This window comes from Clarias gariepinus, chromosome 12 (assembly GCF_024256425.1).
Source record: "Clarias gariepinus isolate MV-2021 ecotype Netherlands chromosome 12, CGAR_prim_01v2, whole genome shotgun sequence".
In the NCBI taxonomy this organism is placed as follows: Eukaryota; Metazoa; Chordata; class Actinopteri; order Siluriformes; family Clariidae; genus Clarias; species Clarias gariepinus.
In genome coordinates, this window is record NC_071111.1 from 6,569,361 (window position 1) to 6,595,273 (window position 25,913).

At 38.8% G+C, this 25,913-nt stretch overlaps 1 protein-coding gene across 1 annotated transcript; it reads left to right on the top strand.

Moving 5' to 3' along the window:
* The first annotated feature begins 68 nt into the window (after nucleotides 1–68).
* nup37 (nucleoporin 37) lies at nucleotides 69–20,052 on the top strand. The gene is made up of 11 exons (XM_053508202.1): nucleotides 69–193; nucleotides 674–707; nucleotides 1,825–2,001; nucleotides 4,341–4,465; nucleotides 5,314–5,386; nucleotides 7,926–8,020; nucleotides 17,076–17,166; nucleotides 17,379–17,560; nucleotides 19,507–19,557; nucleotides 19,656–19,749; nucleotides 19,835–20,052. Exons 3-11 carry the CDS (start codon nucleotides 1,846–1,848, stop codon nucleotides 19,946–19,948), a joined length of 981 nt encoding a protein of 326 aa, XP_053364177.1. The 5' UTR covers nucleotides 69–193; nucleotides 674–707; nucleotides 1,825–1,845; the 3' UTR covers nucleotides 19,949–20,052.
* Nucleotides 20,053–25,913: the final 5,861 nt, after the last annotated feature.

A 25,913-nucleotide genomic window follows, 5' to 3' on the forward strand; every position in this document is an offset into this window, starting at 1 on the left:
TAAAAGTCCGAAAATTATATTCGTAACTCGGTTAATAGACTTGCGATCTCCGCATTAACCCGGAAGAAAAAATATGTGCCAGCAAGCAAACCCGGAAATAAACATTAAACTTATTCAAACGTGGTTGAAAGGCGGTTTTTGACCGTGACATGAGATTTCTAAGGATTTCTGAACACCGGAAAAATTAAACAAGGTGGTGTAAATTAAACTGATTTATTCTTTAAATTAATTCATTTAATTAAGCAAGTTTAATGAGGACGCTTGCTCTTCGAGCGCACGCGCTAGTTTGCTCCTATCTCGTGCGTTTGTGTACTACATTCATGGATTTATTTATATTAATATTCAAGTAAATACTCGTATTCTAATTTATTCATGCTGTTTGTATACCCAATATAGTGTATTTGGGTCTCTTTTTTTAGGTCCAAAATTTATTTTATTAGTAAATAGGTATTATTATTATTATTATTATTTTTATTTTTATTGTTATTATTTTAAACGTTATTGTTTCCATGGCAACACCTTGCCAGGCTCGTGTACTGTACACGCTTCATGTTGTCTGATTGTTGATGTAATTTACAGCTTGTAAACAGACACTTAACGCTTATGTAAGGAGTCTCCAGTTTCAGTGTTTTCTAACAGTTAATGATTTGTATGTTTGTTTGTTTTTTCTCAGATACAGAAAGCTGACAAGCCAAGAGAGAGGGACGGTAAGGGACGGACTGTTAATAACTGATGTAACATAGAGTACTGTGCAAAAGCCCATTGAGCTGCCCATTGCATATTGGAGTCTATTTTTTAACATGGTGCTGACAAACTCTTCGTTGGTCGTGATACCCCATACCCCTGACATTAGCAGTTCTTTGTTTCAGTGGAAAAGGGGTAAATGTGGCCTATGAATTATTCAAGCATATTCAAGAATTATTCAAGAGACAGTGAGAAACAGGTGCAGATGATGATGTATGATCAGGGCGATGATTAGTATACTACTGATACTGAATGCTAGTGTGTGTATAGGTTTTAAAGGTCGAGATGAACTAATCCTTAGACATTTTTTATAAATAAATTGTCAGTGCTTGTACAAATGGTGAGAGTTGTACGCGGTTTTAAAAGGAAATGATGTTTATTATTTTTTATTTTTACATACGCAAAGCACTTTTTCTTACTTCATGTTTCTTTGAAAGTAGAGAAGGATCAAATTGTTCATAAGGCTCACATTATTAGGATGCATCAAGCAAAAAAGAGAGTGCTAAATTGTTGTTTGTGGAAGAAATGGGGTTGAAATAAACATGAATGGAGATCACGTAAGCACTTGATGAAGTTGCATGGTAAAATTAAATTAATAGTACAAATCAGAGCTATTGTTTCATGGTGAAAGTAAGAGCATTTCCATACACACACACACACACACACACACACACACACACACACACACACACACACAGTGTGATGAGAACTCACAGGGGACTAAACAGCTGTGTCCCCATCAGACTCATCAGAAAAAGTGATGGAAGAAGGTCATGTGACCAGATAAGTCCAGATTGAGTCTATTCCGTAGTGATGGGCTTGTCAAGGTAAGAAGGGAAGCTCATGAAGCGATGCACCCATCATTTATAGTGTCCACTGTACAAGCCTCTGGAGACAGTGTTATGATCTGGGGTTGCTTCAGTCGCTCAGGTCTAGACTCAGTAGTGTTATGTGGCAATAAAATTCAATAAAAGGCAATAAAGTCAGCTGACCACCTTAATGTACTGATTTATTCCTTTACAAAAGTTATTTTCACTGCATGTTCTTTTAATTTCTGTTTTTCTGGTGAATTGGAAACAGGTGGAGTGTGAAGAGCTGACGATGCAGGAGGAGGCGGGCCGCTCGGCCACATACACACTGCCCTGTGATGACCGCGTCCACGTGGTGGAGTTCAGTCCGTACGACTGCGGTGCCGCCTGCTCACTCCTCGCCTACGCCGAAAACCGCCACGTGGTGGTGGGAACGTGCCGCTTCAAGGTGAGCTCAGCGGCATGGCACACGTACCCGGGATTGTCCAATCAGAGGGCGGGATCATATTTAATTTTTCACAAAACGCGGTGTACGTATCAATAAGTTGAACTATTAAGGATATCTTATGGTGAGATCCAGAAGTATTGGCACCTTTTAAAAGGTATGGCAGAAATGATTTTACATATAAATAAAAGCATTGGCATATTTGCAGATTAAATGGCACAGATTTTTTCTTTTTAAATAATCTGGGAAAAAAATGAGTGGCAAAATCCTATTTTATTCACCGTTTCGTTTTACGTTGGAGAAATCACCAGGGAGCACCTGATTCAATATAATCACGATACCCAGGTGCCAATCTGTATTGTGATTCTTAAGATATCATGGTTTTGTAGGGTTTTTTTGTTCCATAATTTGTTCAAATTTAAACACAGTAAAAAAATAAAAAAATCGCTCCTGCCACACAGGCTGCCAATGGGTGAATGTTTTAGGATATGTAGGATTATAGAGCTTGGAGCATATTACAAATGCGAATACATAAAACATTATTTAAATATTTTTTAGTTTGTAGTCATTGTGGTCATACTGTACATGACTTGCCACACAAAAGATCACCATACATAACTGAATAAATTGTTTTCCGCTCTGTTTCTCCAAGTGTTTTTTTTTTTTACTTTTTTGTGAGAACCTTCGATTGTGAGTAAGGTGGTTTGCGAGTGTTCCGCAAAACGAGCAAAGATTTGTAATAAATTTTGACTTTGAAAACGAACAAGCCTTGGTTTATGAATACCGAGTATCATGTATCACGTCTGTATGCGTGTGTGTACAGCGCACGTGTAAAGCAAAAGAAAGTCTCATCAGAGAGGTTAAAGATCCATTTTTTCTTTCCCTCTCTGTATCAGCCTGCACTTTGTCATTGGACACTGTGCCCCTTCACACACACACACACCTCCTCTTGCCTTTACGCACACACCCTTCCTCGCCTCGTTTACACACACAAACACACACACACGAATGGAGACTGTCGCGATTCTTTTCAAACATAAAGTGCAGGTTAATTTGTTTTATTTTTACTTTACAGCAGTTATTCCATTAGTATGCGCTCACGCAAGTGTCATTGATGATGTTTCTTGTTAAATTTTCCAATAAAACAGTCTTTTCGTTAATGTGTGTGTGTGCGAAAAACTTAAATAAGAGACGAAGAAGGGTTGCTGTGTAAGATGAGAGGAGGAAGAAGGGAAGGGGCTGATTCCTTCTTTCCTCTTATTTTAGCTTCGCACACATACACAAACACACACACACAGCCTGCGCGGATTTTTTAAAGGTAAAGTGCAGGTTAATTTGTTATATTTTTACTTTATATTTTGTGTTAATTATTTTTATGTATTTATTTTTTGGGGCTGTCAAATGAATAATTTTAGTTTCCATTATTTCCTATGGGGAAATTCGATTTGATATACAAGTGTTTTAAAATACGAGCCCGCTTTCAGGACATGAACTGGCTTCGCTTAGCTCCCAAACATAGGTCACAAAATAGCCGCTGTTCGGATTCGTCTTGGTTATTTCGGCCGTATGATAAAAATGCTTCATACTGTATGCCGAGGCAAATTTCTTGGAATAATTTTTAGCGAAAGAATTCATTAGGTGAGTTGTTTGTTTTACCGCTCTATTTATAAAATAATGTCTCTTAAAGAAAAAATTTGGCTTCCTTAAATAATATATAATGGTACACACAAGTTTTGTATAAAATAAGTATTTAAATCAGTTAAAACTTTTAACTGCAAAAAAAATTATCTATCTAATAAATTAGTTAACAAAAAAATTAACTGCCTTATATATTCAGCTCTAGAATTATCTGCACCCTTCAAACGGATGGACAAACAGGACAGAGCTAAGAGGATGTTCTCATAACCATGTGCCACCATAGATTAAAGATTCAATTAATAATCCATTTTGACCTGAAGTGTGACTGCCTCTGCTAGTGGGTCATAACCTCAATCTAACTCCAAATAACCCCAAACCACTCAAAATGGGGCAGTGTCTGCAATTTTAGCTGTTATTTAATCCTGGTTGTTATATTTTTATCATGTACAGAACTTTGGTCCAAATTAAAATTTGTATTTATTTTTTATTTTTTTATAAACATGCTGTAAATAAATTTGAATTAACTTAAAATATTCATCATTGCATTGCATTTAATATTAAATCTTTTTTTTAAGGGTACCAATATTTAAGAGTTGAGTGACTGATTTTAGGATTGCATGGACTCCATGGTTATATAATTTTGATCATTTAGTTAGTTATTTGCTCATGTATTTCATAATAAGGTGTGTTGTGTGTGGACGCAGGAGGAAGACATGGACGTAGACGGAATAGAATTCATCGTCCTGCGAGTTTTCATGCACGGAGTTCGTGCTGACGCTCTTGCATGGAGTCCAGAATCCCGGCTGGACAAACTGCCTAAGATGATCAGGTAAACGGGGTGTGCTTAGTTTTACACACTGCTCAGAGTTACAGAGGTGAATTAAAATCCACAGTAATTATAAAGCAGTTAGTGCTATAGAGATGTCTTTTTGTATATTTTATACTTGTATGTTTGTACCTTTTATATATGTTCTATAAGTAATGTGTATATATACTACAACGCTTCAGCCTCTAATCAGTTGCACTGTAATTAGGATCAAATAAATAGAGCTCAGTAGGGGTGCAATGAATAATCAATCATCATCAGTTTAATTTTACGCAAACTGTGAGCACTCTGACGTGTAGATTTCAAGATTAGTACTGTATGCTTCGTCATAACCATCTGACTGTGAAAGTGAAATAAAAAGCTTATTAATAAAAGTCCAAGTGAATGTCAGTGAATTAAACGTTGCTGTCTTACACTATTACCAGAGACATCAGATTAACAAACAGGAAATGTAGCCCACATAGACACTGCAGTGCACCAAATACTAGTACTTACAATTATATACACTATTTTCAGTTTGTATGTAAATGTATAAAATGTCTAAAGTCCGGTGTATTGTGTGGGATTTAAAAGCGCAGAGACAACACTGCTACATTTCACTGTAAGATTCATTTTTTTTAGATGCGATTATGGTTTTTGAAACATGGCAGTGTGGGGAAAGGAAACAGATTTCGCCAAGTGGATTGTTGCATTGTATGTTTGTGTCAAAGACTCATTTTGACAGACTTAAGAACAAATTTGACTTACGAACGTGCTCCCAGAACATAACTTGTTTGTAAGTAAGGGACTGACTGTATATATGTGTATATACATACAGCATATACATTTTACATATTGTATTCTGTTTGCAGGTTTTGCACTGCATCAGCTGACCGAAAGCTGAGACTCCTCACCTCAGATCTCCAGAATCTTAATGAAGAAAAGGTAAGCTCTTTCTGGAGTGAAGTCATTGCCAGCATACACACGCCAAAGCCCTGTTCAAACTAGGGAAGTGGGTTAGGGTGATCTGATAATGGAATTACTTGATTGTAATTAGTAATTACCAGTGAACATACGTACTGGTTACTGCATTTGCAAAAGTATAAGATAAACAAACGGGCCGGGAAAATCATGGCTGCACACACCACATTGCCGAAAATTCACTGCTGATGCATTTGCATCTCAAGCTGTTTATAACTAAAAGCAGAAGGAGAGCGATGTTGATGAGTGGAAATTTTTTTAATCTTACTGCTTTTTTCAACTTTGGGACACGTCGTGCATTTGGAGTATACAATAGAATATGAGCATTAATTCACCATGTTACACTGTACGGTATTTAGTGATGTTTACAGCTATCATGTTATTTTATTATTATTATCATTATTATTATTATTAGTATAAACACTACATTTCATTAGAGTATGTTATATTTTACATTGTTAGATTGTTACACTATACCACATTATATGTACATTAATTATGTTTATGTAAACATTACATTAGGCTTAACATTATATTGTGTAATGATATATTTTAAGGTAATATAATGTACAGTACTTTACATTACATTATCTCACATTATCGCATTAAACGATTCACTATTATGTTACATCACATTTGTACATTATATTACATTATATTATGTTCAACTATATTATATTACGTTATTTTGTACGACAGACCTGGCAACTTCCCCAATTTAAATGAATGGTAATTTACATAGAGTACTCTAGCACAGGCTCACCCTCAAAAATATGCCGTTACACAGTAAAGGGAAACGAGCAATATTAGGCAAAAAAATGTCTCGCAGCATTAGAAAGACAGAGTTTACTCTCTCACACTGCTGCTCAATATACAACGTGCTTTTACTTAAACTGCGCAGTGGACTGTGTGTTTATTTCTTCCGAATAATTTTCGTATGATTATTGAGTTTGACCCCAGGCTGTTTGGTGGCCCATCACAGAAACTGCTGGAATGTTGTTTTTATTTGCACATTATGGAAAGTCGAGCAAACGCGCAGTATCGTCAATTAGAGACATTTGTGGAATTTAGCATAAAGTCCAAATGCTGAGTGATCATGCATCTTAAAATATTGGATCTCGTTCCCATCGAGCTTTATTAGATTATAGGCAGTGGAAATGTGATGTTTTGTGTGGAAGGCATTTCTGAATAAGAACAGGCTGTGAGTCAGGGATAATTCAAGAGACTTTTTTATTTTTATTTTTTTAAATATATATTAATTTAGTTTGCTTCGTGGGCAACAAGGTTAAAAAAAATAACGATTACATAATTCAAAACACTGGGAAGAAAAACATATCATAAGGGAACAACAGGGAATCATAAGTCACCTCCTAATAGGATATTATTATAATACCTTAGGGCCGATTCAATTAATATTGGGATGCTATAGGTATCACATTTTATAAATATCCTGATTCTATATAAAAAAAAAAATTCTTGGATTTTGTTACAATTTTATATCTTTAAAAAAAAAATTATGAGTAATTAAATGTAGCTTGTTCCTTACAACATTAGTTTTATCATTTAAAAGTACAGCATTTAAACAATACAAAAGTAACTTTAAATGCAAGAGTTTAACAGGAATAAATTAAATTAAACAAAAAATTAAATTAAACAAAAAAAGCTACATTTAATTGAGAGGATTTCGTATTCCTGTCATCTGCCGTAATTAATACTGTACGTGATATTTCGTATGTCACATATTTCTGTCATCCAATATAATCATTATTTATAAGCAAACTTAATGATAACACTAATCATGTGTTACACATAAAAATGTGTAAATAGTTCAGAGTGCGCTACCTGTAGGATTATAAAGAAACTGTGGCGATTTACCACTTCAAACAATTTGTGTCAAAGTATCAAAACTTAACTTGACAGTAAGAGCGGGTGTTACTTAACGCTTGCGGTGTTGTGAGACTGGTGTAAGTGTGTGTAATGAGTGCGTTTGGGACTAATTCTCTCAGAGTTTGGAGAAAAAGACAGATCCGAGGCTTTTAACACAGTCGATTTTTAATAATGTAACGCCATAAAATTATGTTTTTGTTGCACCGGGTACAGAATCGTTTATATATGAGGCTGATCGAATGATCACCGGTCACGGCCAATCAAACTGAAAACTAGACGGTTTTGGTCATTCAACCGGCCCAATCGACCGGTTCATCTCTGTTATAAATGTAAAAATAGTTTTTAAGAAATCGATTTTGGAGTCTGTGCAACGATACGTGAATCACCACACAGAAGAATCACGATTTAAAACTGAACCGATTTTTTTTTCTAGTATATAGAGAGCTGAGAGTCTTGTCAGATCTCGCTTATGTTTTTTTTAAACGATGCCTAAGGCAGACGCGGCGTCGACGCCGTACCTACAGGTTCCCCGCCTCACCAGGGATTGGGAGGAAAGTGAACTTTCCATGTACATTCTCCATATGTGTGCGATTTTCCTGTTTCCTGTGTTGCCTAGGTGATGGAGGGACACACCAGCTACATCAATCATGTCGTATTTGAGCCCACGGAAGGAAAGCAAATAGCATCGGTCAGTGACGATCACACTTGCAGGTCAGTCAAGCCCTTAAACGTGTGTGTGTGTGTGTGTGTGTGTGTGTGTGTGTGTGTGTGTGTGTGTGTGTGTGTCCACCCTATTGTGTTCTGTTCTCTGTTAATGGTTCAGAAAGTCCTGACCACGTTTTCCAGCCTGAAACCCGACCCTAAGCACAACACACCGCTCTGCGTAAGTGCGAACCACCGTTTCCTTTAGTAATTGGTTAAACGTGGAAATCCAATCAGCGGCCCAAACTGTGTGATTTTCTCTCTCTCTTTCTCTCTCTTTTTTCCGTTTCTTTTCTTCCCATCTCCTTGGTGATGGTTAACAAGCAGGCCTGAATCAAGCGTACCCCAGAGGTACGGTGCTGTTTCCTCGCCAGCTCGAGGTAACTTAAGCGGGCGCTCCAGGAGGCTCAGGGCTTCCCTATTTACGTCAGAGACGTGTTAACTGACATACCTGGACACCGCTGCCTGCTTTTCCGCCCCCTTTTCTAAGCCGCACACCAGGAAATTAAGCAGTCGTAATGACTTCAAGGTGGACAGAAACTCTTTCATATAGAGAATCATTTGTAGAGAAGACCTGCAGAGTGTCTCCGCTTATAGAGCATCCTGGCCATGACAATAGACACTAGATCAGCATTTTCCTCTTGCTTATTAGCTAATTGCAGATCTTTTGCTTATTTCATGCAATTACTGCTGAAAACAAGCTATTAAAAAATCTTAATATTTGTTTGTTTGTAATTAGGGCTGGCCAGGATGATGATAAAATATGGATGGCAAGACAAATTATTCTGCCATGCCAGTGTTTGCCACAGCTGTGAAATAATATTCTTGCGGTGGTAGCCAGGGGAACGGGCCGACATCACCAAATAACAAATACATATGACCTTTAGCACCATAATTGTTTTATTTATTTGATAATTCTATTAATTTTACTTTTTAGAGATCCAACTTGCAAACCCTCTCCTCTTTCATTTACACATCTATGAAAAGTAAGATGAAGTAAAAAAAAAAATGAATTAATAAAGAACTAAACAATCTTTGAGGCACTGTTTGTCAACGCATGTAGCCCTTAAAAAAACAGCACATTTTAGCAATTTTTTTATAAGTAAAGCAAAGATTTTTTAATAGAATTTTTTTAATACATTTATAAATAAATCAAAGTAATGATAAATGTAAGAAATAGGTAATATAATATTGTATGGAAATAAATAGTTTTATTAAGCTCAAGCGAAGATTAGATTTTAGATTATATTAGATTGATCAGATTAAATCAAATTGGATGACTTTTTATTAATTCCTTAAGGGAGATTTAAATTGGTGCAGCAGCTGGATACGTAACATTAAGGTAAATATACAGAGAAAGTTTGTAAATGTACAGATGTTGCATATATACTATTAGATAATACTGTAATACAGTAAGATAAATAAAATAACTGCAACCAGACCTTTTAAAACCATCTAAAAACCAACGAAGATGATTAACTTCAGGCCACTGACCACAGGTCTAATGTGTATGAATGAGCTATAGAGTCTGACGGCACGTGGTAAAAACATTTCCTGTGCTGTTCCTTTAAACAGCGAGGGTGATTGAGTCTGTTGCTGAAACCACACTTAAGTACAGTTGTCAACTGTTCTTTGGAGGGGGTGAGAGGCATGATCCATAATCGCCAACACATGCCAACAGATATATTGTGTATCGCAAATATGTCTATAGTGGAGTTAAAGTATAGTAATGTACGCTGCCTGCCCCCCCCCAAAAAAAAAAAAGTTACCACCAGGATTTATCTAAGATAATTACTGCAGTGATGAATGTGGTTCAGCTGGCAGCAAGTTATTTAACCCTAACTGATGCAGTGACCAGCTCCTCAACTCTTAAACAAAAACAGAAAATATATCCTGTGGTCGTGGCAAAGATAATCCTCTGTTTCAGAAGGATCAAATTATTGTCCTGCATAAAAAAAAGAGCTAAGGTGTTTGTTGTCGTTCAGAACTGTAAAATGCATTAATAAAACCTGGAAGGATTTCGAGAAAGTAATGTGGAAACAGTAGAACACACGGCTGTGTTTAATAGTGATAGTAAGAGCATTTACACACACACAATGCGAAGAGAACTCAAGGGATTGGGACTAAACTGCTGCGTAGCCTTAAGAAAACCATTAAACAATGAGGCTAATTGTAAAAACATCTTTATTTCGCTAGAGAGCATAAAGAATGGACTTTGGAGCGATGGAAAAAGGTCATGTGGTCTGATGAGTCCAAATTTACCCCATTCCAGAGTGATTGGTGCATCAGGTTAAGAACAAGATAACCATCATGCCTTGTGCCAACCGTACAAGCGTGTATGGGCAGTGTTATGATCAGGGGTTGCTTCTGTTGATCAGGTCAAGGCATTATAAACATTCTGCGCCCAAAGATGAGGTCGCTGACGACCTGAATATAATGAATGACCAGGTTTTTTAATCAATTCTTTCGAATCTATTCTTTTTTTTCATGGCACGGGCAGAATTTGTGAAAGAGTGGTTCAGGGAGCAAGATGCATCATTATCATCACACAGGAATCGTCCAGACCTTAACCCCATTAAGAATCTTGTGATGTGCTGGAGAAGACTTTACACAGAGGTCCGAAGTCTGTGTTGTAACATGGCACAAGCGTATCAGCAAATGTTTAGCAGATGCATGAGCTTATTTAAACGATGCCACGCCCGTAATCTAAGCAAAAAGGGGTCCAATGAAATATTAGTGTAACTTTTTTGGCTGCGTCATGTAATATGTTATTAGTATGCGGTATAAATATTATTTAGTATTATTATAGTAATTTGATGTTTTTGTTGTTAATTTCTACATTCTAATTAGTCAGCTCCACAAATTTAGTACTGAGACGTTTCTATAGGAGCAGAACATTTTTTCCCCCACATATGATTAATATGATGAAGTGTTCTTAATGTATTTCAGATTTAAAGAAGTCGTCTCCAGTGTCAGTGCTTTGTACCAGTCAAAGTGGTGCAACCTTTAAGTCATGCAACAGCAAGTAAAAATGAGAAATATTATGACGGGCACTCGACTTGTGATTTAAATACATTTCTGGTGAATAAAGATGTAAAAGGTACAAAAGACTTAAAGCACAGTGCGGTTATGAGACTCTTAGCCGCAGTAAAACGTTTGAACTGTGCTGCAGTTTTAAAGAAGGTCTTACGTCCATAAATGACTATCACGGCCAAGGCGGCTCGGAGCACACTGCAGTCGGTCCCGGGAACATTCAACAACTGGAATTAAAAAACAAATCGATGTGTAACATTTCACTTGGTCCAGTGGATCTGTGGAAACTGTACACACAATCATTCACCAACACCACTTGCACATTACAGAAGCTGGGAGTTATTCCCTGCACAGTCTTGACATCGCTTCAAGCCATTTCCTTATGTTTGGGGCATTAAAGGGGTTCCTGAGAGTTTCAGGGAGTTTTTAAATCCCAGCGCAATCAAAAACTCCTGCTTTAACTTGAACACCTCTCATTCTTTAAAAAAAAAAAGTTTTATTTGGTGTAAACTCGTTACTGTATTCACTTTGTAAATTTCTTTTTTATATAGCTGTAAAATGCAGGCATGAGTGTAAACATCAGCCCTTTATAAGCTTCCTATTCTCCATTATATGTTACAGAAGAAGAAGCCAAGCTGTATTGCTTTCATATTTCATTCAGTTTGCTTGATTTGGAAGAGTCGTGTTGGTTTAAAGAAAGATGGATGCACTTGCTGCACTCGTGTTGTTTTTTCCACGCTGATCGTGTGTGTGAGACTTGCGCGCCGTATCAGCAGGCTCTACTGTACGCGAACGTATGTGTGTGTGTTCCCTCCCTGTGTTTTTTGTTATTCCACTCTTCAGGATGCCTGTCTCCACCACTTCATGTCCACTCCAGCATGTGTCTAGACGCAGCACTCTTTCTCACCGTAAGCGCTACGCTAAATTTTTTTCAAGAGCTCAGTGCTCCTCCTCCTCCTCCTCGTCCTCCTCCTCATCGTCCTCTGTGTTGCGGCCGCGCTGTTGATGTTGGTACCGGTTCAAATGCGAGGTCGGGTGAAAGAGCGAGAATATCAGTCTTTATCACAGTCGGGGGGCGGAATGTTCCACAGCGAGCAGATCTGAATTAATCGCGTCGTATATGAGCTGGACTAGCTGTCGGGGTCGAAAAAGTCTCTGATCTCCGATTGCTCCTCTCTGATGAGCTCGCTGAATGATTAATTCCTCCATCCCTCTCGTGCTCACTTTGATAGCTTTTGGTATTCAGCGTGCGATCAAGGGCACGTCGCTGTTAGTGCTGACTCTGACGAAGATGTCAGCAGTTTTCGGAACACTCCGAGGGCATTGAAGGACGCAAACTTTAAACTGAGGTGTGGGGAGACGAGGCTTCCACATTGCCGGCCTCAGCCTCTGTGTCCCTCACCGGCCAGAGAAAACATCTCCATCTGCAGAAAGATTTCAATTATGTCACGGCGTGGAAATGTAGAGGGACAGATGTCTTTTTAATTCATCCCACACAACATACAACTTCATTCACATGGTCCGATCTGATCGAAGGTGTGGTTGTGTGTTTGTGTCTAGACTAGAAGGAACATGGGAGCAATAAAAAAAAAAAAAATTAAAAGGGGGCATTACTACAAGGGCAGGCTCGTTTTTGAAAGCATCTGCAATAAGATACAAGTTTTCCGTTCCAGAACATGACAAAATCATTCTCCTTCAAATTATACATTCATTAGCGAGCTCACAGGCCAAGTCAAAGCTCCAATGAACCTGCCTGGAAGTCTAATTAGCTTGGTTAAAAGCAGCAACTTAACGGGTAAAGAGCTTTATGTGCGTTAATACAGACTGTGTAAAATAAATAATTCAGTCCCTGAGAGGGACCGACTTTTTCTGATGAAGCATCGTGTTCAGAATGTCTTTGGCTGATTTTTCGGATTTGAGCTACAACATTAGCGCTTCACAAAAAAAGAGAAAAAACCTCAGCATGTGCCTTTTTGCATGCTGCTAGCACTAGTTATAGACATCTGTGTGTGCCTCCCCTTTACTACATTGAGACAGAATACCATCGTCTTGAGTATCTCCGTACCAAATACTATTCAGTTCAGTTCAGACACTGGATGGCAGCACCAGAGGACGTAGCATCCAGAGCCTGACGATTGCTAGTGGGAATTATCGCTGCCTTGAAGCATGCTTGACCCAGTGGTTTAAATAGTGCAAAAAAGTTGAACTACTCAGAAGGAAGTGTTAAGGCACATGTGCCACAGTTTTGTTTCTCTCAAACTTGGTGAAACTCATAATTAATGTTCCCGAGTAGAAAGTTTGAGTTGAGTGGCTGTTCTGCCGGGTTTTGAGTATTGAAGGATTGGGTTGGGATTTTTAGGTTGCAGGTGGGGGTTTAAAGTAACAACAAATTGTAAGTAAGTGTTCTGGTTGGTGGTTGGGCCCTGCGAGATGGAAGTAGGGTTTTGGGAATTGCAAGTTGGAAGTAGAGTTTTGGGAATTGCTCTGGTTGAAGGTAGGAGTTTGTGAATTGCAAGTTGGACATTGGGAATTATAAGAACCTGAATTTGAGGCTACATCCAGGTTCAGTTCCCGCCTCTGTGTGCATGGAGTGTGTATGGTCGCCCTGTGTTTGTCCGGTTTCCTCCCACAGACCAAAGACATGCAGATTAGGCTGATTGCCAAATTGCCCATAGTGTGTTTGTGTGTGTCTTGACATGGATTGGCACCATGTCTGACGTGTACCTCGTCTCGACCCTGAATACTGGATAAAGCGGTATAGACATTGAGTGAAAAAGTGAGTGAGTAATTTCTCTCCTCTTTTTCAATTTATTTGTATTCTGTTTTTTTAAATAGATAAGTTAAAAAGCTGACTTTTAGGTTTTGTTTTAACCCAACACCACTGGCGGCTTGTTAGAGAACCTACATACAATGCATGTTGTGTATCGTAGAAGCGTATGTAACATTCTCTTCCCTGGGTGTTGTTAGGCGTTCTATGGACTCACATCTTCAAAACTGAACACAGAATAAGCTTGCTGATAGCGTTTTCAAAATTTTGTCCTAAGGGGATGCAAACTTTTGCACTCTATACTGAAGCTGCCATGTTAAATATATTAGTATCGACATTCTGCTGATCAGAGTGAACACTGAAAACAAGTGTGCGCGCGTGTGTGTGCAGTGATGAGCTTTCTTTTGCAGCTCAGGTTGGACTCCCGATGCCACCTACGGGCGAGTGTCGGAAGCGCAGGTCACTCCAGGGAATTGCTGAGTTGAGCGAGTTCATTATTAAAGAGAAAGACTCACCTGAGTCCTGAAGGGAGAGACAGAGTGTGTCTGGCTTTCAGTCATAAAATTTGTACCTGGGTCTTGGGCAGAATTCACTGTTCACAATTACTTCAGTGCACACACTCATCGGTCAATTTATTAGGAACGTCAGTGCTTCCTGTGGCTGCAGAAAATCATGCAGAGAGAGAGGGAGGCAGGTTCTTGCATAAGAGCTGGCAGAAAAATGTATGATATGTCTTATCAACAAGATGTTTCAACCCTCAGACACACCTCAACCAAAATCCTTTTTTTGTTAAATTCTCCTCCAACATTCGGTGCAGGAAATCATCCGTTTCTAAAACCCTTAAACCTGGTCGATCTGGCGCCAACGTCCGTTTCCCCCATGTTCTAATGTTCTAATGTGAACTAACTAAACCAAACCGCAGCCCTTAATCTGTATCTGCAGTATTTTCTGCATTATTTGCCACACAATTCACTAACCAGCGGAGGCGTTCCTGCTAAACTGGACGACTGCTTTGATGGCATAGCCACGGGGCAAAAGGTGGATTAGATATCAGGGGAGAAAATAGAATGAATTTGATCTGATCCTGTAACAGGGGATGAAGCTGAAATATCAGTTATTCACGTTAAAGGAAGGAGAAGGAGGGAGGGTGTATTTGAACCTGATGATGTTTACTTATGAAGAGATTTGATAGAAAGAAATGTACTGCCTGATGATCAAGGTCGTGGTATCGATACCAGAAAAGCAGTCATTGTTACATAAGCTGAGAACTGCTGAACACGAACATGCTGATGCTGCATCACCACACGATCATGTCTTATCCTTGAGCCGAGATTAAATAATTATCTTTCTGGGTCAGTTTTTTTTCTCTTTTTTTCCCCTCCTTCCCTCTTTCCTTCCACATTCCCACACACCGTAGGTTTGAGTGCACCGTCGGTTCACTGGTGGTCGTGGTCGTTGGTTTCTGGTGTTGCGTGCGATTGATCTCTTTCGCTTGGCAGCGATGCCGAGCGGAAACCTTCCAGCCAATGTTTGTGTGTCGTGGTTTAAAATCTCACTCGCGCCGGAGTGCGAAAGGTCCGATCAGGTCAAGCGCGTCGTTCCGACATCATGCGTAGTGGACATCCGATCTCGGCTCGCTTTCTTCACCTCTGTTTCGTCTTATGTAATGTCTATATACAAGATTGTTTTGTTTGTTTTTTAACACATGCACGTCGAGAGTACAAGTAGTCGTCCACAAATTTAGATTCAATCTTTTCTGCATTATTAGATCAGTTTGTCTTTCTTGTCTATCTATCTTCGATGAAAGCTTCATTATGATGACCTTGTTTCATTTCCAAGAACCCCCTGCAACCATCTCGTCCCGTTCAGAGCACTTCACGGCTCTCATGTGGTTCTTAATTTTCAGGGTCAACCATCTGCTTCATCCATGAGATTTATTCCATCCATGCACAAGCCCCCCTCCCTTCTCTCTCTCTGTCTCTCTCTCTCTCTCTCTCTCTCTCTGTCTCTCTCTCTCTCTCTATCACTGCTCACCGTGGCCAGGATGTCTTCGTGGCTTTGCGAGAGGCCAAATTAAAGAGCACGAAAGCCTGTTTTCCTGGGAAGGGAAGCCGGCAAGCCGGCACTGGCAGTCCCAGTCGTCTCTTGGGCACGGGTCAAGCTGCAAAAGTTAGGGGATTTATGACATGCAAGAACTCCACGCTCCTGTTGGAGAACACAGTCGTCTTCATAATACCTCAGTGAGTGGCTTTTATTGCTCGTTCGTCACTGGGTGCTCAGTGGGGCAGCAGCCAAAGAACTGCGCACATGCACACACACACACACGTGCACACATTTTACTGTAAGTTATCAGTCTGACTAAAAGCTCCTTTTTTTTCCCTACTTGAATCTCAGCTCCAGTCATATTTTTCATCCTTGTTTAAAAGCCGAAACGACCCCTGAACTTCACATCCGTGCTCAGCGGGAATATCAGAGGATTTTTCTTTTTTTTTTTTTTCCCACATCACACAATGCTTCATCCCCTTCCTTTTGTGTGCTTAATTGGTTGTTTGATTAAAAACATTTCTGACAGCACTGTTCCTTTTTTAAGCCCTCCACTTCACTTGATTTGTTTTTGCTTTCTTGTAGACTTTCCCGTTTGTGTGTGTATGTGTGTGTGTATTGGATTTACACCACATAAGGACAAAAGATGGCTTACTGTCCCTGTTCTGCCTTCTTTTATTTCCTCCGCCGGAGTGAAACAGAAGAATAGGTGCATTAAAAACCCAGGTAGTGTTTTTCTCATTGCAGATAGATTTATGACGAGTCGTTTATATCTGCAATATAATCCACTTCCCTTTCTTCGTCACCTCATACAGACTTGGCAGCAGGTACACCTTGTACAGACAGAAATTACAAGAAGTAACCTGTAGTCCAAAACTACCGATAGACTTCTACAACTTTTTTGTGTGTGTGTATTTTTAATACATTTTTTAAGTTTTATATGTATGTGGATAAAGTGAGCAGTTCTCCTTTGCCTCAAACACGTTCTCTGTCTATTAGAGGACATGTGGCATGAATCCAGGTTGTCACAGCGCACTCATTCGTCTTCCCGGACGCGTTCTCGACTTTGTCAGGAGTTCCACGTCATTTTAAAGGTCTAGAGAGTGAACTGTAACATCAGATCATTTATTAGAACACTCTGAGTATATATTTAGTTGACCTTGAAACTAGAGACTTGGAAATAACGTAAGTGTTTGTTTTGTTTTTTGTCTCTTCCTGCAGAGTTTGGGATCTGGACGGGAACGAAACCGTCTCGTTCCGACTCTGGTCTCCAGGTGTCTCTGTGTGCTGGCATCCCGAGGAGGTCTTTAAGGTGAGTTGGAGTACTGTGAGTACCCCGAGTTCAGGCTCACGATGTTCTCTGTGGGAAGCACACACAGTCTTAGCCTCGTTTAGAATCTTGCACTGAAGATATAAATAGGATCTGGGGGATAATATCAGCAGTAATTAATCCACTCCACTGTTTTGTGTCGAACGTACTCAGGATGCTGAGGGCCTTTTTATTTCCTCTTTGTCTCGTCTTAGCTGATGGTGGCTGAGAAAAAGGGCACCGTACGTTTCTATGACCTCGTCACCCAGCAGGCCATCCTGTCTCTGGACAGCGGGCAGACGCCGCTCATGTCCGCCGACTGGTGCCTCGCCAACACCATCAAAGTGGGCGCTGTGGTGGGGAGCGACTGGGTGATCTGGGATATTACACGATCCAGGTAACAACTCTAGTTCTTTCTTTTGAAATAAAACGGGCGTTCAAGTCAAACCGGGAAATTTCCGGTGAATGAAGGCGTAAAAGTGATTGGCGTTTACAAATGACTTGAAGCACAGTTCGTTGATGAGACTCTCAGCCGCAGTAAAACATTTAAACGGCACAAACACTTTAAAGATGTCCACCTCAAAATGATGATCTCGGCTCAGGTGGCTTGTCGTTCCCGTGAACATTCAGCATTCAGAACCTCATCTTGTGGAAGAGACACATCTGTCTGGGAGAACTTGGTAGCAGAGGATTATAAGGACAAATAAAGACAGTATGTAACTCTCATAACTATGTCCTGTCTTGTCATCGCCATGCTTTCTTACGAAAAAAACTCCCACCCTCTTTCTTTTTTTTTAACTAACATTAAACATTTTCCAAAGCAAGTTAACAAATCTGGAGCAGTTTCAAACTAATCAACTCAAATAACATTAAAAGTCCTGATGCTGCAAGTTGTTTTCTATACGCTGATTAGCTTATATTGTGCTCCAAGAAGCTCATTATGTCAGGAGTATCAAAATGTTTTTCCTGCTGCAACCAGCACAGCAAAGTACCTCCAGGAATATCTAGCAGAAAGGTTCATAATTCTGGAGCTCACTGCCAGAATCGTGTAAAAAAAAAATAAATAAATCTTAGACGCGTTGTAGATCTTGGAGGAGCAACGTATAGTAAAGGCAACTTTTTTCACAGTTATCGAGAGAAAGGGCAGAAAGTATTTACCAGCGATACCATCCTACCGCTTAATTCCCTGCCGTCATGTGACGCGGCTCTGCACAGGATGGACTACAGGTAGACGTACGGAAACACCAGGTGGACCCAAGGTAGACCTGGGGAGTAAATTAGGATGAAAATCTGGGGCTAACAAAAAAAGCTGTTATTTTTTTTTTATTTATTTATTTATATATATATATATATATATATATATATATATATATAAAAATATAAAAATAAATGACTCAAGAACATGCACAATGTCAATTAATTCCCTGCAGGGTTTCATTATCCACATTCTAATTGTAATAAATATCCAATATTTTAAATCATAAAAGTATAAAGGGGTGTTATAAGAGTAAAAACTCCCTTTATTTCTCTATATAATCACCTGCTACGCTAAAGTACTTATACCAGTATTTGAACACAGTCAAGGTAGAAGGTTTTCTCATTATGCCGGAGCCACGATCAGACTGCCTGATGCACGTCTAAAACGCCGGCCTCCCAGGAACTCCTTAAATAGCCCAAACATGTGGAAATGGCTTTCAGCCAGGTCAGGACTGCCCCAAACAAGTTCATATTGGTGAATGATTGTGTGTACAGATGTCTCTTTTTTCTGCAAGTTGGCGACAATTTTTTAAAAATGAGATGTTTCACTCAGTGAATGTTCACAGGAACGACTGCAGTGACCTCAGTCCACAGTCAGGATTGTCATTCATGAACATCATCTTTAAAACGTTTGCGCTATTTAAATGTTTTACTGCGGCAAAGAGTCTCATCATTGTACTGCGCTTCAAGTCTTCTATAAACATCAATCAGTTTTTACGCCTTCGCTCACCAGAAATGTCATTGATCTTGATTTGATTCCTTTTATTGAGCTAAATGTAAAACATGTCACTAGGTGATGTCTGCTTTCTATGAGTTATACAATTATCAACACACTGAGCACACCGTATATTAAGATTATTGTTGCACAATGATGGCTATCTTTATTTATTTTAAAAAATATATATATATTTTTTTATGATTAATGTGTTACCTTAATATTGTGTGTAAATGTTTGTTATACAGTACAAGCAAGTGTGATTTTTGTGCTGTAAGTGATGGATAATTTGAGTTTTTTTTTCCTATAAGCTTCAAAATAAATCATAAACCTCAGACATGAGAAGTTAAACAGTAATTTCTGTTTAATAGTTATCCTCAAGACAAGAGGCCAGTGCATTTGGACAGAGCGAGACTCTTTAGGTAAGCACTGATGTTTCGTTTTAGGTTGGCCCGATCCTCATGTGTAAATCTCAGCCACGATTGATTACATTCTCGCGCATATATTCTGCCTCTGTCAGGTGGTCGAGGGCCAATGAAAATCTTTTCGCCACCACCGGCTGTCCGGGAAAGATCAACAGTCAGTTACTGGTACATCACCTCAGCCACCCTCAGGTACGTCTATATCGAGTGTGTTTTATTGTGCGTTAAAAGTCAGCGCGTCACGCTTCACGTCTCATCCTGTACACTGTCGTTCCAGCCTGTGATGATCGGCTCTTCAGTGGTGGGATCGGGCCTGAGCTGGCATAGAACCCTGCCCCTGTGTGCGATCGGCGGAGACCGAAAGCTCTCATTCTGGATGACCGAGATGTGAGCCCAGGTTTTTTTTTTTTTTTGTCATGCTTATAAAGAGCGCTTCTATTTTTTGCAACTTTAACTTCTTTAATACTGTAAATTGACATCTTCAATAAATCTGTTGTGCTAGTAAAACAATGGTTTTCTTTTCCTTGTTTTTTTTTGGGGGGGGGTTTTGCATTTTGTTTTTGTCTCCATGTTCCTTGTCCTTGTTCAAAGTGTCAAAATATATATCAATGGAGAGGAAAGGGAAAACCTTGACCTACTTTTAAATTGCTCCTTTTCACACACTGTTTAGGACAGCATGAGCTGGGTAAATATTGGCATTTATGCTAGGCTTGGACCAATTACTCTTAATCCTTACAACAGGAACAAAAATCTCAGTTTTGTAAATGAGTAATTAATTGTGGCATGGTCTCATGGAGTGAAAAAGTAGGAGGCTGGTTATAAGGGATGGTCGTAGCAAAAACAGAAGTTGCGTGACTTTTTCTAAAAGATTACAAAATTCTATAGCTTTCAACTAAAATGAGACAGGATCTAATATAATATGTGCAGTAATTTACATAGTTAACAAGCATGCCCATTTACACTACCGCTGAAAAGTTTGGTATCACTTCCTAACTCCATGGTCGTTCCTGATTTTTATTTCTTTCTACATTGAAGTAAAACAATGCTGAAGGTGTTCAAAATATGCAATGATCTTTAAAACAGTTGATATTGAGATGTATTTGCTACTTTATGCTCCGTAAAGTCTTCATAACGGCTCTAATCTGAGGTGCTGTTTGTTAATTGGTGATTTCTGAGGCCGGTAACTCTAAATGACTTCTAAATAATGGTCTTTATGAGGGCCAGTTTCATCATGGTGCTTGATGGGTTTTGCTAACGCACTTGACAATACTGTTCTTGCAACAACTATTCCAGAAAGGCTGACCTCCGTGTCTTTACAATAACAACTGACTATTGTTGTTGTTATTGTTGTTGTTGCATAATTACCTAATTGTGTGCGTTATTTTCATAGTTTTGAAATTCCCAGTATTGTTGTAGAATGTAGAAAATAAATCACTGAACAAAAACAAAGAAATTTGCAAGTGATCCCAAACTTTTGAGCGCTAGTGTAAGTCAGCAAGTCAGTTAATGAGTCGTTATTAGGGCACAAAAGTTTCTCAGTCAGCAAATTAGTCATATGGTCAGTATATCTTTGCAAGTGAAAATGTCAGTTTTAATCAGTACACAAATTTAATAAAGAAGTAAATTAATCAGTCAGTACACAAGTCAGTTAATAAGTAAGTACAGGGTGGGTGAAAAGTAACTAGGCATTAAAAATTGGTAATTATGTCCATATTTCTAATACGAATTTGTTGAAACAAATTGTACATGTACTTTATGACATGGAGAAATGAAAGCAAATCTTTAAATTTCAATGTATGCATGTCCGGTGGCATCAACCAGGATGGAATGCACATCCTTCTGAAGAAAGTCGTTTGGGATGTTGCTGAGAACCTCCTGAATCTGTGCCTCCAAGTCCTCCGGTGTGCGACCCTTTGTCCTGTACACCTCCTCCTTTGTGTTGCCCCACAGGGGGGAAAAAATCACATGGATTAAGATCTGGACTTCTTGAAGGCCATTCAATGCTGACCACGCACATACAGTAAGAGTAAAATGGGGCGATGCACCATGAGGTGGCGCTCCAGTGATAGTAAAGGTTCTATAGCCATTAAATAGAAATGGCCTTGTTGATTCTCAAATTAGTAAGCACATTTAATAAGATAGAAAGTGGAAAAATTTCAGTCAGTAAGTACTTGGGTCAGTAATAAACCCAGCAAGTAAAGTCATTACATGAGACTGTTGTTATATGCACATGTCGGTTATGTCAGTATAAAAACCAGACATTGGTTAATAAGTGAGTAAATTTATTTTTCAAGTCAAATAAGTCAGTATTTCAGAAATGTCAGTTAATTTATTACTGAGGTCAGTTAATTAGTCAATAAGTACACAAATCAGTCATTATATAATTAAACTGGCTGGTCAAGTCAGTCGGTGAGTCATTAAGTGCACAAGTAATTTGGTAGCGTAGGTATATATGTTAGTCAAGTCAGTTTTCAGGGAGGTTAAGTAAGTATATGAGTCAGTCATTAGGTAGATGAGTTGGTCAAGTCAGTTAATATGTCAGCAAGTACTTGAATTTGTAATTATATACATAAGTCAGTTACGTCAGTCTATGAGTCAGTTATTAGGTACACGAGTCAGGAAAGTCAGTACTCAGTTAAGTCAGTTGTAAGGTAAATAGTTCAGGAAAGTTAATCCTGTGGTCAGTTAATCAGTCATTAAACAAGTCAGTATTTAATTTAATAAATTAAATCAATCATTAACTGAATACTTAATCAGTACACAAGTTGGTCATAAGGTACATAAGTCAGTAAGTGCATGCGTGTGCACGTAATCAGAGTGCAACAATCAGCCATATTGTGCTGAGCACGTACATGACTGTGGGCATTATAGCGCAGCTGAGACGGCTGGTTTACAGGAGGAGGTTTCAGGGGAACCTCGACTCTTTAGTTGGTGCTCTATGTATCTTGGAGAGCAGCAGCAAAACCACCGTCCTCAAGCATAACACGGTACTGCTCTCCAGGTTCTCCGACTTTGTTTGAACAAGTCCAATGTGGTGTGAAGCGAGCGCTGGAACATCTGTGTGTGAGAAGTCGACGTCAACCACCGCCACATCTCTCCACACACACACACACACAAACGTCTTTCCAAAGGACATAATAACTCCCAGAGTGGATGAAGAGTCGGGAACCAGCAGCCAGGGTTCTCACAAGAGCCATGATATCAGGAAGAAGTGTTGAGGTGATTCTAATCAAAGGTTGCCATCTGGTGGTTACTCCTTTGCTACAGCTGAGAAGATCAGATTTTTCTGAGAATGAAAAGTTTTGGCTTAATAAGTCAGGAAGAGTTGGTTAAGTTAAAACATGGACAACATAAATCACTTTATTGATCAAGATTTTAGTCGGTTACCAGTTAATTATGGTATAAATAAGTTTCAGGTTCTTCTTAAATTTCCAGTGAACTTATTGTTCGAACTCCCGAGTTGCCACTAAAACACACTGTCATCATAATAAACACAGGGCCCGTATTCACAAAGCCTCTTAGAATTCTCTCAGAGAGCTCCTAACTTAGCCTGAAATGCCGTAGCTGGGAGTCTTGGACTAAAAGTGATTTAGAAAACGTCTTACGAAAACCTTTATCTTAGTGAGGAGGCGTGGTCGACCCCATTGCTAGGGATGTTGCAGCAATTCAAGGACTGTGATTGCTTAATACAAAATAACCTCTGACCTCTGTAAAGATCTTGAAATGCGCTCTTTGTAAAAATAGAATAGACAGTAAAATCATAATGTTTGTAAATATCTTTACTAAGATTTAATCCTAAATTTAAAGGGAAAATTTAAGAAAACGTCATATTTATAAGACTTTTCTTAAAATTTTTTCACTAGGAGCAACATTTAGGGAGTTTGTGGGTAAAATAGACGTGAACGACGAGAATCGCACTAGCATGCTTATCTTAATGCCATGGTATTGCACATGTGTTTTGATCCTGGCTCGATTTGGACGCAGCCTGCAGTTTTACAGGGGGATTTGCGGACTGGATCTTTCAGCATGTAAGATAAGATATGGGCTGTGATTGATCACTCATGTTCTTTTGAGCTCTCTTTTAAATCTTTCGCTCGTTTTGCAAATCATCTTGTCTTCCAGTTCTTTATTTACATCCCAGATTTCTTTTGATTCATGTTAAAAGATGGCAGTTATCAGGTTTAACCTTGACGTCAGCATCAACTGAAGCAGCTGGGTTTTATGGTCAGTGCTGCAGGGTGGTCTTATTTGGACTCAAGAACTGAAGCGAACAGTTACTAGGCAAACTCCTCGGGAGAACCGATTTGGAAAAGAGCCACGGTGGCTCGTACTCCCGAAAAACTGCGACCGTAAATCATCCATCAGCAGTAAAACACCTCGACACGAGGCTAATCAGCCAAACTTGACCTGTTTTGGTTTGCTGAATTAGCAGTGTGGTGAACTAACCTCAAACTTGTGTAATATTATTTTATTTACCGTGATATTTAACAGATTATAATAAGTGTTTGAAAAGGTTAACCTGAAGATCTTTAAAGAGGTATATGGTTATGATATTTGTACACTGAATTATAAAACATAAAATGTGGTAAACTAGCATTCATGCTAAACTATGAAGGCGTTTAGCACAATCTAATTATGTCCTTAATTTTAAAAAAAATTGTTTTTTACAGTAATTTTATAATTTGCCATCTGACTTTAACAGGATTGTTCTTTTACAGAGATTTACATCACAATATACTTTAAAATACAGAAAACACAATGTGAGGGCTCAACTTTCTTTTTTTTAGGATCTTGAGGAAATTTGTATGACTTCCTGGTATGTGACTCCATTTTGAAGAATAAATAAATAAATGAATTAGGGTATAGGGTTGAGTAAGGGAACTCTTGGCCCTTCGTACACCACCACATTCAATTTGAAATGGAACATTGAAGATGTCTTTCAGCTTTAATTCAAGGGTTCTGACAAAATGTGGCTTCAACCATTCAAGAATTACAGCAAAGTTTTCTTAGACATCTATTGTGGGAGCTCGTAAATAATGGAACAAATTGCTGACAAGTAGTTGCTTGGCGAGGTGTGGCCTGCTCCCTCGATACTCCATGACTAATTACGCAGATAAAAGATTTGCATTTAACTATATATATATAAAACAACTAACAACTATAACAACTAAAGTGGATGACTGCAGAATTCTGTCCATGGAAAAAATTTATCTCTTCAAAACATTTAGGTAGATCAAGTAACCTCTTGAGGATGTAAGTGTGTCATTATGAAAGTAAAGAAGTAAATACAGACACTTTACAACAACGTACACTGGTCACTGGTAACGCTCAAGAACAGAAAGGCCAGATTAGACTTTGCGAAACAAAAACTTTGCCAGATTCTTGGGGCTGATGAAACCAAAATTAACTAAATTAGAGAAAAGTATGAATAAAGAAAAAAACAGTTGATGATTCAAATCATATCACCTCGTCTGTCGAACATGGTTTAGGCAGTGTTATGGCATAAGTGTGTACGGCTGCCAGTGGAAGCGGATCACTGGTGTTTATTGATGACCTGACTGCTGATAAAAGTAGCAGGATACATTCTGAAGTGTATAGGTCTATACTCTCTGCCCAGATTCAGACGAAATGCTGCAAAACTACAGTAAATGCTACCTAAGACTTTCTCATTGCAAAGAAATTGGAAGGGGTGGGGTAATGAAAATGGCTGTAATTCCTCAATAAGTAATGCCTCACTTTTGTCAAACACCTTGAGTTGTTGAAAGCCTTGACCTTACTCACATCCTGAGAGTTGAACTCAATCTTGAACTCAATGTGGTGGTGTATAAATGCTGAATGCCAAAATATATGCACCTGACTGTAAATTTATATTATTATTATTTTTTATTTTTATTTTAATAATAATAATTAAAGTTGCAAAGCAAAGATGATTGGGCCCAAGCACCTCCCACACTGCCGCCCAGGTGCCCTACACAAGCTGTGTGCTTTTTGAGCATGTTAAGACCTCCAAAAAGCCCCAGATCCTGAGAAAAATCATTACATTATGCTGCCACTCATTATGATGTCACTTGAGAACTTAGCCAATTTTGGCATTATTTTAAGGCATCACCATGTCTGACTGATATGAGATATCAAAAACTCTGCTGAGAGAAGACAGATTCTGTCTGCTGATTTTTCATGACTTTCTGAGCATCTTAAGATGAACCCCCAAAGAACCTTTGAAAAAAAATCCTTAGAATAACAATAGGGCCCTTCACAACCTATAACAACATAGGGTTGTTGTCGTAGTGTTTGGACCCTAATAATAATACTGACCTAATAATAGCTTATTGTAGCTAGGACTGAGCAGGACTGTC

Excerpts from the sequence above, each read along its gene's own strand:
- nup37 (XM_053508202.1), top strand. The coding sequence starts at position 1,846 with ATGCAGGAGGAGGCGGGCCGCTCGGCCACATACACACTGCCCTGTGAT. Across the intron at positions 2,002-4,340 it reads TGGGAACGTGCCGCTTCAAG|GAGGAAGACATGGACGTAGA; the intron begins GTGAGCTCAGCG and ends GTGTGGACGCAG. Across the intron at positions 5,387-7,925 it reads AGAATCTTAATGAAGAAAAG|GTGATGGAGGGACACACCAG; the intron begins GTAAGCTCTTTC and ends TGTGTTGCCTAG.